This window comes from Nyctereutes procyonoides, unplaced genomic scaffold (genome assembly GCF_905146905.1).
Source record: "Nyctereutes procyonoides isolate TBG_1078 unplaced genomic scaffold, NYPRO_anot_genome, whole genome shotgun sequence".
Classification (NCBI taxonomy): Eukaryota; Metazoa; Chordata; class Mammalia; order Carnivora; family Canidae; genus Nyctereutes; species Nyctereutes procyonoides.
This window is the reverse complement of record NW_026575020.1, coordinates 3,451,528-3,465,081: the sequence shown is the minus strand read 5'-3', so window position 1 is coordinate 3,465,081 and position 13,554 is coordinate 3,451,528. Positions and strand designations below refer to the sequence as shown.

Sequence of the window (13,554 nt, the reverse complement as noted above, 5' to 3'; positions counted from 1 at the left end):
ATGTTAATTCTAGTGTGTGAATAGGCAGGGTTATATGCAGAACATTTCAGGGTAAGTTGAAAAGGTGAAGCTGGAAATGTCTACCAGACATTTCTCTGATATGCTAAGAATATGGTATCCAACCTGTGTTGAAATGAACCCCCTTTTATATCAAATCCTATCTGGTTTGTCTCTTATACCTTATAACTTTTTTAAAAAATCTTAGAAATAACCCTTAATTACATTTGTTACATTTTTGGGAAATATAACACAGCTAATTGATAAAACTGATGTATGCACAATTTGAATTTAAAATGTTTTTACTATACAGATTATGAATCAAAACATACAGACCTTTATATTTGTATAAGCATGATAATATTATGTATATTGTGACACATTTTCTTAGCTGAGGAAGATTATTCTTACCTCAGTCTGGCTGCTGAGAAAACTGAGTCTCAAAGAAATATCCTGTGCATATTCTCTTAGGTAAAACCAGGCAAGGTGACAAAAGCCCAAAGTGAAAAAAAATCATCAAGAAGATGAAAAACTTCAGTAACATGAGGGTTTTCATGAGATGAAAAAATAAGAAGTTTCAGTCTAGAAATACTAAAATTCTGAGCATCTATTAATGAAAAGTTTTAAATTTTGTATTGAAAAGTTGCCATGGAGTTCATAGATTTCCAGAAATCTGGGTTAGAAGGTATACTTAGTATTCTAAAAGAGAGTTTTTATCCTTAGTAAAGGAAGAAGAAAGAGGGAGGAAGGAAGGAGGAGAAAGTACTTGAGCTACAAAGAATACCTGATATTTGCACAACCAATAATGGAACATACTTGAAGTAGAAATATATCAAGTGAAATTTAGATGACTTTATGGTGTTCAACTCACTAGTGTTTTTAAAAGGGACTTTTGAGACATATACTAAAACTTAATTTTGAGTTATAGAGGACAGTGAAACAATAACGTAAACTTTCTTTGCTGTTCTAGCAAAGACAAAACTATGCTAAGATACTAACTATTCTAGTCCACAGTAGTGTTCCAAGACAAATAACCAAAAAATTAAAAAAAGAAAAGAAAAGAAAGAACGAAAGAAAAAAAGAAAAGATATTTCTTGAGAGCATACATTATGTACCCCATCCTGTGCTAACTATATTACATTATATTACACAGATTATGTCTTTGAACCTTTGAAGAACATGGGGTATTGTCCCCATTTCTCAGAGAAAGCAGACTAAGGCTTGGAGAGGTTAAGCCATCTTGTCCATGTCATACAATGAATGCCTAGTGGAGTCTTGATTCCAATATAAGTGGAACATACTCTTGAACATGTTCACTTGCATTTGAAGCAAGATGGCCTTTGGTGTGAGGTGATAGACACGCGTAAAGACACAGTAAAGACACATGTGCGTACACACACACACATGTTCATGCAAATCATTAACAAATCAGATTTTAATATCAGGGGGAATGGCTCTTTATTGAGAACATATGAAAACAATGTCACGTAAGATCATCACAGTCAGTGTTTACATAGTATGAAGATATTGCTGGCCTGAAAATAGATACATTTGGGCCTGGGTTAAAAATCATTTGACAGTTGTTTTATTTAATCTGTCATTTCCTAGAACTCAACACCAACTCTGAATGCCAAATCAGAAGATGAGGAGTTGGCAGCTAAGAGTCCATTCCACAGTCACTGGCTGGCTTTAACGCATTTTATGTGACTTGTGAAGACATCCATATGTCAAAAAGATTATAGTCAGAGATACTCAGCAGCAGGAGGAGGCACAACACATGGGGCGGGGGCAGGTGGAGATGACACAGGTGGGGCGATAGCAAGTGGTGTGGCAGGAGACCCGGCCACAGACTGGGCGCAGGCAGCAGGAGGGGCAGCAGGAGGGGCGGCAGCAGCTAGAGCCACAGGAGTTGGAGCCACAGCAGGAGGGGCGGCAGCAGCTAGAGATGCAGCAGCTGGGCCTGCAGCAGCTGGAGCCACAGCAGCTGGAACCACAGCAGGAGGGGCGGCAGCAGCTGGACACACAGCAACTGGGGCGGCAGCAGGTGGTCCTGCAGCAGGTGGTCTGGCAGCAGGTGGGTTGGCAGCAGGTGGGGCGGCAGCAGCTGGACACACAGCAGCTGGGCCTGCAGCAGCTGGAGCCACAGCAGCTGGAACTAGAGCAGGAGGGGCGGCAGCAGCTAGAGATGCAGCAGGAGGGGCGGCAGCAGCTGGAGCCACAGCAGCTGGAACTAGAGCAGGAGGGGCGGCAGCAGCTAGAGATGCAGCAGCTGGGCCTGCAGCAGCTGGAGCCACAGCAGCTGGAACTGGAGCAGGAAGGGCGGCAGCAGCTGGACACACAGCAGCTGGGCCGGCAGCAGGTAGTCCTGCAGCAGGTGGTCTGGCAGCAGGTGGGGCGGCAGCAGGTCTCCTGGCCACAGCCCTGCTCAGAGCAGATGGAGCCACAACAGGAGTTGACCATGGTGTCAGAGGGTGGAGGTTCTGGTGCGTTTCCAGGAGATTGAAGGTCTTGAGTTTGGAAGTCTCATCATGCCATGGCTTCTTATATACCGCCCGAACATGGTAACTTGCCAACACGTCTTCCTTATTTTTGTTTTACTAATGGTTAAGTAATTGCCAGATTATACAATAATATTTGTTTATGTAATGGTTTAAACTCATGGAACTAATTTTCTTTTCTAGATGTAATTTTATCTGGTCTGCTTTTCCTCCTGACTCACACCCCCTGGCATCTTCTGGACCAGTCTCTCCTCATCTTCCTCCACAGAGTGCTGTCATGTGATAGGTGGCATTTGCAATTGCATTTTTTTTCCTGTCCCCTCCTACATCTCCTAGCAGGATGGGATGGGATAAGGGCAGTTATATTTCTGGTCATGCATTTCTTCCAATGATCAGTGGAGAAGAAATTCCATCTGCATAGTGTGGCATGTGGCATGAGACAAGAAGAAAAGGCCCTCTTTGTGGGTCATTATTGAGCAATGAGGAAGGAGACAGCTCTATATGATATGACATTGCTGATTTCTATGGCACTGGAATGGGTTTTCTTGGATGTTTCAAACTTTGGATCATGTTCTCTACTCTAAAAGCAAGTCAGGCAATTATCTGTATAGTTCCTGTCACTACCATGTTCAATTGTTCATTAAGTTGTTGCTTTAATATCATATATATTTATGTTGTTTTCTCCAGCTTGTCATTACATCCTGGAAGGCATAGCTTCATTTTTATCCCTCATCTGATTCTTAATTTAAAATATTCTTCAACAGAGCAAAAAAAAATGTTGAATAATCAGAATATACCTCTCCTCAGAACTTACCGCCATAGCTGGGAAATCTGTAGCACATGTTTTTTGGATCCATTTGAAATGTGAATGGATTTTAGTCAATTTAACTTCATTTAGTTACTATTTTTACTTATCCTTTATTTAGTGATAATCTAATGTGAGCAGGCATTAAATCATCCAAAGGGCTTATTAAATATGATTGGGACAATCCTCAGAGGTTTTGACTGCAGAGTGGAGTCTGAGATTTGGCTTTAAAAAAATAATTTTGTTTATCTTCTCCAATTAACTTACTTCACTCAGCACAATACCCTCCAGTTCTATCGACGTCGAAGCAAATGGTGGGTATTTGTCCTTTCTAATGGCTGAGTAATATTCCATTGTATATATAGACCACCTCTTCTTTATCATCATATGGTTTCATTCATATGGAGAATATAAGAAATAGTGGAAAGAATTATAAGGGAAAGGAGGGAAAATGAGTTGAAAAAATTAGAGAGGGTGACAAAACATGAGAGACTCCTAACTCTGGGAAACAAACAAGGAGTAGTGGAAGGGGAGGTGGGCGGGAGGGACACTGGGTGACGGGCACTGAGGAGGGCACTTGATGGGATGAGCACTGGGTGTTATACTATATGTTGGTAAATCGAACTTCAATTAAAAATATGTATATAAAAAATAAAGATTCTATTTATTTATTCAGGAGAGACAGAAAGAAAGAGGCAGAGACATAGGCAGAGGGAGAAGCAGGCTCCCTGTGTGGAGCCTGATGTGGGACTTGATCCCAGGACCCCTGGGATAACAACCTGAACCAAAGGCAAAGAATTTCAACCACTGAGCTACCTTGGGATGCCCCAAGGTTTGGCATTTCTGACACGTATCCAGATGATGTTGATGCTGAAGGCCCAAGGACCACACTTACAGACCTGCTCCTTAAATTTCTGTTCATTCAAGCTTTGAAGAAGTACCTCTATCAGGTTCCTGCCTGTTTATAAAGCAGATTGTTGAGTGGATAATCTGAGATACACATGTTGCCAGTTATTGAGCAGTTATAGAGTTTCCTCCCCAGGAATTTACAGATTACTGTGAGGATCACATACACGCATGTGTGTGTGCATATGCTAACACACACTCACACGCACAATTGTGCAACGTCAAAGGAGCTCATAGTAGTACAATTTAACTAAAAGAATGGTGTCTAAGACAAATTAGCCAAGATTACAATTTGGTAAAGACATAGATTTATTTTTAAATAAATAATTCTAGTTACTGTTTCTTATTTACTTTTTACGATTTGTTTTACGTTTTAGGTAAATTTTACATACTGTGAAATGTACATATCTTAAGCATACTATTTGATGAATTTTGATTAACAGATGCACATCAATATAACCACCATACCTATCCAGATAGGGAATATTTTTCATTATACCAGAAAATTCCCACATGGAACTTCAGTAAAACTCCCCACCATTATAGGGGCAGCCATTGTTTTAATATTTTTTTCACTGTAGATTTGTTTTGATCTAGAGCTTCAAAAAGATGATATATAGTATAATTTCTTTTCTGTCTTTGGGACCATTAGCTTGGCATATGCCTGTGAGAATTGCTAATGTTGATCCATGTATCACTAGTTCTGAATGAAGAAGCTATAGTAACAAAGTACAAAGGCTTATTGTAACTACTGTCAGCCATTCCTGTTTGCCTGGGATTGAGGGGGTCCCAGAACTCAAGACTGGGTGTTAAACAGGAAAACAGAGAGGCATTGATTACCATTGGATGAGATTCTTAAATACCTTAATTAGGACCATTTGAAGACCAAGCCCCTTGCCATATTTTTGTCACAATAACTTTCTTAGCAAACACTTGATTTTCAGAGCTAGAGAACCCGAGGCATTAAACAATTTTATTGTGAGGCAACATGTCCCAAGGGGAGAGATTTTCACTTGATTTGCTGTATAGGAGATGCTGAGGGAAGAAAAATCATTAAAAAAATGTTCTTATTACCAGGGGAGAGTTTTCCATGTAAATAGAGGGAGACTAAGAAAGCCTGTTTTGCAATAGTTGCAAAGGCAGAGTACATTCTCATTATAGAGAAATATGCAGAGAATCCGTCCCTAGGCCAGTGGTTCACAAAGTTGCCTGCGAGGAGAGACGAAAAGTCTTGATGCCTGACTTCTGCCCTGAAAAATTCTGATTTTTAACTGATCTGGTGTATGGCCTGGGCATGTGAATTTTTTTTTTCACTCCTGAGGTAATCTTAATGCATGGCCAAGTTTTAGATCCAGCTCCTTAAACCGTCTATATGACATTAATTTGTGTAATATTACATTGGGAACAGAAGTAGATGCAATATTAAAATTGGTAACATCTAATTAATAGAAAAAATAATACTGATTTTGAACCACTAAACTTTGAGCAATTTCAGACTGAAACCTTGATAATTCTCTTTACTCTTTTAGATCTCTCATTCCAAACAAAAGTTTTACATGGATAAGAATAGGACAATGGGGCGCGGGAAATTGCTAGTGATAGCACACTGGATTTTTAAAAAATGAAAAACAAAACCAAGAGAGACAACACCCTATGTACTCCTTGCTAAAATTTTTACCCATTGTCTGGAGAAGTAGAATTGATAATAATTAATTACAGGACCATACCCATAAATTATGTATGGTCTACCTAAACTGTAACTCTTTTATTACAATAGATTAGATGGAGTGCAATTTTTTTCTTTTGTGTACTTTAAAAAATGTTAATATATGATATATAATATATTATATATGTTAAATGTTATATAATATATGTGGCCATACAGAATATAAAAAAATACTTAAAAATTTTTTTGTTTTCTTTTTAGAATTTGACAATAATATACATTAGTTAGGTAAACATCAAGGAAAGTTGAACAAAGTGGACCCAACTGATGTTTGCAACGCCATTGAGGAACCTGTGTTGTGTCTCTCGGGGAAACTGAACATACCATGTTAATATAACCTTTATAGAATGGCATGCAAAAAAATTTTTTCCCTTATCAGATAAGACATATGTTATGTTAGTACTCATTATTTTAAAAAATATCTGGGATATATTTAGTCTGTAGCTAAAATGTACTACTATTAGGTAACTATAGAGACTAAATTTGTAGAATTATTATCTAAATAGAGACCCCCTACAATAGGCATTGCTAAATGATACGGAAATTAATGTATTTCAAGTCAATTAAGTTATTTTATAATAAAAATTGAGCTCTATTAAAATGTTTATTTATTTATTTTTGGTATTTTTTTAATTGGAGTTCCATTTGCAAACATATACTGAACAACCAATGCTCATCCCGTCAAGTGCCCTCCTCAGTGCCCTTCACCAAGTCACCCCATCCCCCCGCCCACCTCCTCTTCCACTACCCCTTGTTCGTTTCCCAGAGTTAGGAGTCTCTCATGTTCTGTCACCCTCACTGATACCTCCCACTCATTTTCTCTCCTTTCTCCTTTAATCCCTTTCACTATTTTTAATATTCCCCGAATGAATGAAACCATATAATGTTTGTCTTCTCTGATTGACTTACTTCACTCAGCATAATACCCTCCAGTTCTATCTATGCAGAAGCAAATGGTGGGTATTCCTCGTTTCTAATGGCTGAGTAATATTCCTTTACATATATAGACCACATCTTCTTTATCCATTCATCTTTCGATAGACACTGAAGCTCCTTCCACAGTTTGGCTATTGTGGACATTGCTGCTACTATAAACATTGGGGTGCAGGTGCCTCGGCTTTTCACTGCATCTGTACTTTTGGGGTAAATCCCCAGTAGTGCAATTGCTGGGTCATAGGGTAGCTCTATTTTTAACTGTTTGAGGAACCTCCACACAGATTTCCAGAGTGGCTTTACCAGTTCATATTCCCACCAACAGTGCAGGAGGGTTCCCCTTTCTTTACATCCTCTCCAACATTTGTTGTTTCCTGTCTTGTTAATTTTCACCATTCTCACTGGTGTGAGATAGTATCTCATTATGGTTTTGATTGGTATTTCCCTGAGGGCAAGTGATGAGGAGCATTTTCTCATGTGCTTGTTGGCCATGTGTATGTCTCCTTTGGTGAAATTTCTGTTCATATCTTTTGCCCATTTCATGATTGGATTGTTTGTTTCTTGGGTGTTGAGTTTAATAAGTTCTTTACAGATCTTGGATACTGGCCCTTTATCTGATATGTCATTTGCAAATATCTTCTCCCATTCTGTAGGTTGTCTTTCAGTTTTGTTGACTGTTTCTTTAGCTGTGCAGAAGCTTTTTAACCTGATTAAGCCCAATAGTTCATTTTTGTTTTTGTTTCCCTTGCCTTCATAGGTGATATCTTGCAAGAAGTTGGTGTGGCCAAGTTCAAAAAAGGATGTTGCCCGTGTTCTCCTCTAGGATTTTGATGGAATCTTGTCTCACATTTAGATCATTCATCCATTTTGAGTTTATCTTTGTGTATGGTGTAAGAGAATGGTCTAGTTTCATTCCTCTGCACATTGTTGTTCAATTTTCCCAGCACCATTTATTGAAAAGACTATCCTTTTTCCAGTGGATAGTCTTTCCTCCTTTGTCAAATATTAGTTGACCATAGAGTTGAGAGTGCATTTCTGGGTTCTTTATTCTGTTCTATTGACCTATGTGTCTGTTTTTGTGTCAGTACTACACTGTCTTGATGATCACAGCTTTGTAGTACAACTTGAAATTCAAAATTGTGATGCCCGTGGTACTGGTTTTCTTTTCAGTATTCCTCTGACTATTTGGGATCTTTTCTGATTCCACACAAATCAAGATTATTTGTTCCAACTCTCTGAAGAAAGTCCATGGTATTTTGATAGAGATTGCATTCAACGTGTTAATTGCCCTGAGTACCATGGACATTTTCACAATATTGATTCTTCCAATCCATGAGCATGGAATATTTTTCCATCTCTTTGTGTCTTCCTCAATTTCTTTCAGAAATGTTCTATAGTTTTTAGCGTAGAGATCCTTTACCTCTTTGGTTAGGTTTATTCCTAGCTATCTTATGCTTTTGGGTGCAATTGTAAATTGGATTGACTCCTTAATTTCTCTTTCTTCAGTTTCTTTTTTTTGTAATAAATTTATTTTTTATTGGTGTTCAATTTGCCAACATACAGAATAACACCCAGTGCTCATCCCGTCAAGTGCCCCCCTCAGTGCCCGTCACCCATTCACCCCCACCCCCCGCCCTCTTCCCCTTCCACCACCCCTAGTTCATTTCCTAGAGTTAGGAGTCTTCATGTTCTATCTCCCTTTCTGATATTTCCTACCCATTTCTTCTCCCTTCCCTTCTATTCCCTTTCACTATTATTTATATTCCCCAAATGAATGAGACCATATAATGTTTGTCCTTCTCCGATTGACTTATTTCACTCAGCATAATACCCTCCAGGTCCATCCACGTCGAAGCAAATGGGGGGTATTTGTCGTTTCTGATGGCTGAGTAATATTCCATTGTATACATAAACCACATCTTCTTTATACATTCATCTTTCGATGGACACCGAGGCTCCTTCCACAGTTTGGCTATTGTGGACATCGCTGCTATAAACATCGGGGTGCAGGTGTCCCAGCATTTCATTGCATCTGCATCTTTGAGGTAAATCCCCAGCAGTGCAATTGCTGGGTCGTAGGGCAGATCTCTTTTTAACTCTTTGAGGAACCTCCACACAGTTTTCCAGAGTGACTGGACCAGTTCATATTCCCACCAACAGTGTAAGAGGGTTCCCCTTTCTCTCCATCCTCTCCAAAATTTGTGGTTTCCTGCTTTGTTAATTTTCCCCATTCTCGCAGGTGTGAGGTGGGATCTCATTGTGGTTTTGATTTGTATTTCCCTGATGGCAAGTGATGCGGAGCATTTTCTCATGTGCATGTTGGCCATGTCTATGTCTTCCTCTGTGAGATTTCTCTTCATGTCTTTTGCCCATTTCAGGATTGGATTGTTTGTTTCTTTGGTGTTGAGTTTAATAAGTTCTTTACAGATCTTGGAAACTAACCCTTTATCTGATACGTCATTTGCAAATATCTTCTCCCATTCTGTAGGTTGTCTTTTAGTTTTGCTGACTGTATCCTTTGCTGTGCAAAAGCTTCTTATCTTGATGAAGTCCCAATAGTTCATTTTTGCTTTTGTTTCTTTTGCCTTCATCGATGTATCTTGCAAGAAGTTACTGTGGCCGAGTTCAAAAAGTGTGTTGCCTGTGTTCTCCTCTAGGATTTTGATGGAATCTTGTCTCACATTTAGATCATTCATCCATTTTGAGTTTATCTTTGTGTATGGTGCAAGAGAGTGGTCTAGCTTCATTCTTCTGGATGTGTCTTTCTAGATTTCTATTACTCCTGCTATACTTGCTTTTCAATCACAAAGAGAGAATTTGATAGACCTATATTTACATTGTAAAGTTGATTTCTGAAAATTATTTCTACATTTCAAAAAAAGTGATTTTATATTTATTCTACTATTTTGATTACCACAAATAACATAAAGAGAAAAAAGTCAAATTGGAAAAACCCCAAATCTTCATTGTGGTCTTAGGTTTGACTTCAATATCTCGCCAGTTTAATGAGGATTAAAAGTACCTGCTTCATAGAATGGGAGCTAAATGAAATACTGGATGTAAAGTGCTTAGTACCCAGACAATATTTGAAAAATGCCAATTTCTCCTTGGACTAGAAATTATCATTTATTTATTTATTTGGACTAGAAATTATCTTGAAGAGATTTTTTTTTTGATCAATTCAGTTTTCCATCAAACATTCCTTTTCAGTGTATACCAAGCAGAGTAATGGGGATAAGGAGAAGGAAATCACTCTGCCTACTAGAGACAAGTCTGTGACCCCTGGATCATTGGTACCCACCTTCATGGTCACAGGGTCTCAGTACCTCCTTCTTAACTCCTTCATGAGAATTTTCCCAGTGTATAGGATTCTCACAATTTCCCTGAGATCAATCTGTCAGATACTGTCAATGCCCAGTGTTAACAGCAAGTCTTCAGAGAGATCCCCCAATGATGCCTACCTCTCTATATCTTCACCCTGTATAAATCCCCTCCAAAATTTATGTAGATGTGGCATTATGACTCACTTTGACCAATAGAATATGGTCTTTCTTCAGTTTCATTGTTAGTGTATAGAAATGCCACTGACTTCTGGGCATTGATTTTGTATCCTGCCATGCTGCCAAATTGCTATATAAGTTCTAACAATCTTGGGGTGGAGTCTTTTGGATTTTCTAGGTACAGTATCATGCCATCTGTGAAGAGGGAGAGTTTGACTTCTTCTTTGCCAATTTGAATGCCTTTTATTTCTTTTTGTTGCCTGATTGCTGAGGCTAGGACTTCTAGTACTATGTTGAATAGCAGTGGTGAGAGTGGACATCCTTGTCATGTTCCTGATCTTAGGGGAAAGGCTCCCAGTGTTTCCTCATTGAGAATGATATCTGCAGTGGGCATTTTGTAGATGGCTTTTAAGAAACTGAGTTATGTTCCCTCTATCCCTACACTCTGAAGAGTTTTGATCAGGAATGGATGCTGTATTTTGTCAAATGCTTTCTCTGCATCTATTGAGAGAATCATATGGTTCTTGTGTTTTATCTTGTTGATATGATCTAACATGTTGATTGCTTTATGAGTGTTGAACCAGCCTGGTGTCCCAGGGATAAATCCCACTTGGTCATGGTGAATAATTTTCTTAGTGTACTGTTGGACACTATTCTATTGGCTAGTATCTTATTGAGAATTTTTGCATCTGTGTTCATCAGGGATATTGGTCTATAATTCTTTTTTGGTGGGGTCTTTGGTTTTGGAATTAAGGTGATCTTGGCCTTATAAAACAACTTTGGAAGTATTCCATCCTTTTCTATCCTTCAGAACAGCTTTAGTAGAATAGGTATTGCCTCTTCTTTAAACCTTTGATAGAATTCCCCTGGAAAACCATCTGGCCCTGGACTTTTGTGTCTTGGGAGGTTTTGGATGACTGCTCCAATTTCCTTCCTGGGTATCGGCCTGTTCAGGTTTTCTATTTCTTCCTGTTCCAGTTTTGGTAATTTGTGGTTATCCAGAAATGCATCCATTTCTCCTAGATTGCATAATTTATTGGCATAAAGCTGCTTATAATACGTTTCAAAAATCATTTGTATTTCCTTGGTATTGGTTGTGATCTCTCCTCTTTCATTCATGATTTTATTAATTTGAGTCTTCTCTCTTTTGTTTTTAATAAGGCTGGCTAATGGCTTATCTATCTTATGAATTCTTTCAAGAGCCAACTCCTGGTTTTGTTGATCTGTTCTATAGTTCTTCTGGTCCCTATTGCATTGAGTTCTGCTCTAATCTTTATTAACTCTCTTCTTATGACTGGTGTAGGATTTACCTGCTGTTCTTTCTCCCGTTTCTTTAGGTGCTAGGTTAGCTTGTGTTTGAGTTTTTTCCAATTTTTGAGGGATGCTTGTGTTGTGATGTATTTCCCTCTTAGGCCTGCATTTGCTGTATCCCAAATATTTTGAATTGTTGTGTCTTCATTTTCATTAGTTTCCATGAATCTTTTTGATTCTTCTCTAATTTCCTGGTTGACCCTTTCATCTTTTAGCAGGATGCTCTTTAACCTCCACGTGTTTGAGTTTCCTCCAAATTTAGTCTTGTGATTTAGTTCTAGTTTCAAAGCATTGTGGTCTGAAAATATGCAGGGGACAAGCTGAATCTTTTGGTATTGATTGAGACCTGATTTGTGACCCAGTATGTGGTCTATTCTGGAGAAAGTTCCATGTCCATTTGAGAAGAATGTGTATTCAGTTGCGTTTGGATGCAAAGTTCTGTATATATCTGTGAAATCCATCTGGTCCAGTGAATCATTTAAAGCTCTGGTTTCTTTGGTGATGTTGTGCTTAGAATATTTGTCATTTGCAGAAAGTGCCGTGTTGAAGTCTCCTACTATTAGAGTGTTATTATCTAAGTATGTCTTTACTTTGGTTATTAATTTATTGATATGCTTGGCAGCTCCCACATTAGGGGCATAAATATTCATGATTGTTAGGTCTTCTTGATGGATAGACCCTTTAAGTATGATAGAGTGTCTCTTTTTATCTCTTACTCTGGTTTGGGGGATAAACTTTAGTTTATCTGATATGAGGATTGCTACCCCAGCTCTCTTTTGAGGACCATTTAAATGGTAAATGGTTCTCCAACCTTTCATTTTCAGGCTGCAGTGTCCTTAGGTCTAAAATGAGCCTCTTGTAGACAGAAAATGGATGAGTCTTACTTTTTTATCCAGTCTGAAACCCTGTGTCTTTCGGTGGGATCATTTAGCCCATTCACATTCAGAGTCACTATTGAAAGATATGAATTTAGTGTCCTTGTAATACCTATTCAGTCTCTGTTTTTTGTGAATTATTTCTTTGGGCTTTCCCTTTCTTTTACAGGGTCCCCCTTAATATTTCTTGCAGAGCTGGTATGGTGGTCACATATTCTTTCAGTTTCTGCCTATCTTGGAAGCTTTTTATCTCTCCTTCTATTCTAAATGAGATCCTTGCTGGATAAAGCATTCTTGGTTGCATGTTCTCATTTAGGACCCTGAATACATCCTGCTATCCCTTCCTGGCCGGGCAGGCCTCTGTGGAGAGGTCTTCTGTTAATCTAATATTTCTCCAATATAAGTTAGGGATCTCTTATCTCTTGCTATTTTAAGGATTTTCTCTTTATCTTTGGAATTTGCAAGTTTCTCTATTAAATGTCAAGGTGTTGAATGGTTTTTATCAAATTTTTTTAGGGGGGTCTATCTCCTGGATCTGAATGCCTGTTTCCCTCCCCAAATTAGGGAAGTCCTTAGCTATGATTTGTTCAAATATGCTTTCTGGCCTTCTGGCCCCCTGGGTGCTCTCTGGAACCCCAATTATACATAGATTTTCCCTTCTGAGGCTATCATTTATTTCCCTTAGCCTTTTCTCATTGTCTTTTGTTTTTCTCTTTTTTTCCTCAGCTTCCTTCCTTACCATCAACTTGTCTTCCATGTCATTCACTCTTTCTTCTACCTAATTAATCCTTGTCATAAGGACCTCCAGTTTGGATTGCATCTCATTTAATTGATTTTTAATTTTGGGCTGATTAGATCTAAATTCTGCAGTCATGAAATCTGTTGAATCCTTTATCTTTTATTCCAGAGCACCAGTAACTTTATAATTGTGCTTCTGAGTTGGCCTTCTGACATAGAAATGTAATCCAAATTCTGTAACTCTGTGGCAGAGAGTACTGTTTCT

The 13,554-nt window shown here is 38.5% G+C and overlaps 1 protein-coding gene across 1 annotated transcript; it reads right to left on the bottom strand.

Moving 5' to 3' along the window:
- Nucleotides 1-1,438: 1,438 nt before the first annotated feature.
- On the bottom strand, nucleotides 1,439-2,525 carry LOC129504453 (keratin-associated protein 4-12-like). Its single transcript, XM_055317142.1, has one exon. The coding sequence runs from the start codon at nucleotides 2,455-2,457 to the stop codon at nucleotides 1,750-1,752; it is 708 nt and encodes a 235-aa protein (XP_055173117.1). The 5' UTR covers nucleotides 2,458-2,525; the 3' UTR covers nucleotides 1,439-1,749.
- Between the last annotated feature and the right edge of the window lie 11,029 nt (nucleotides 2,526-13,554).

Coding starts and splice junctions, on each gene's coding strand:
- LOC129504453 (XM_055317142.1), bottom strand. CDS start 2,457: ATGGTCAACTCCTGTTGTGGCTCCATCTGCTCTGAGCAGGGCTGTGGC.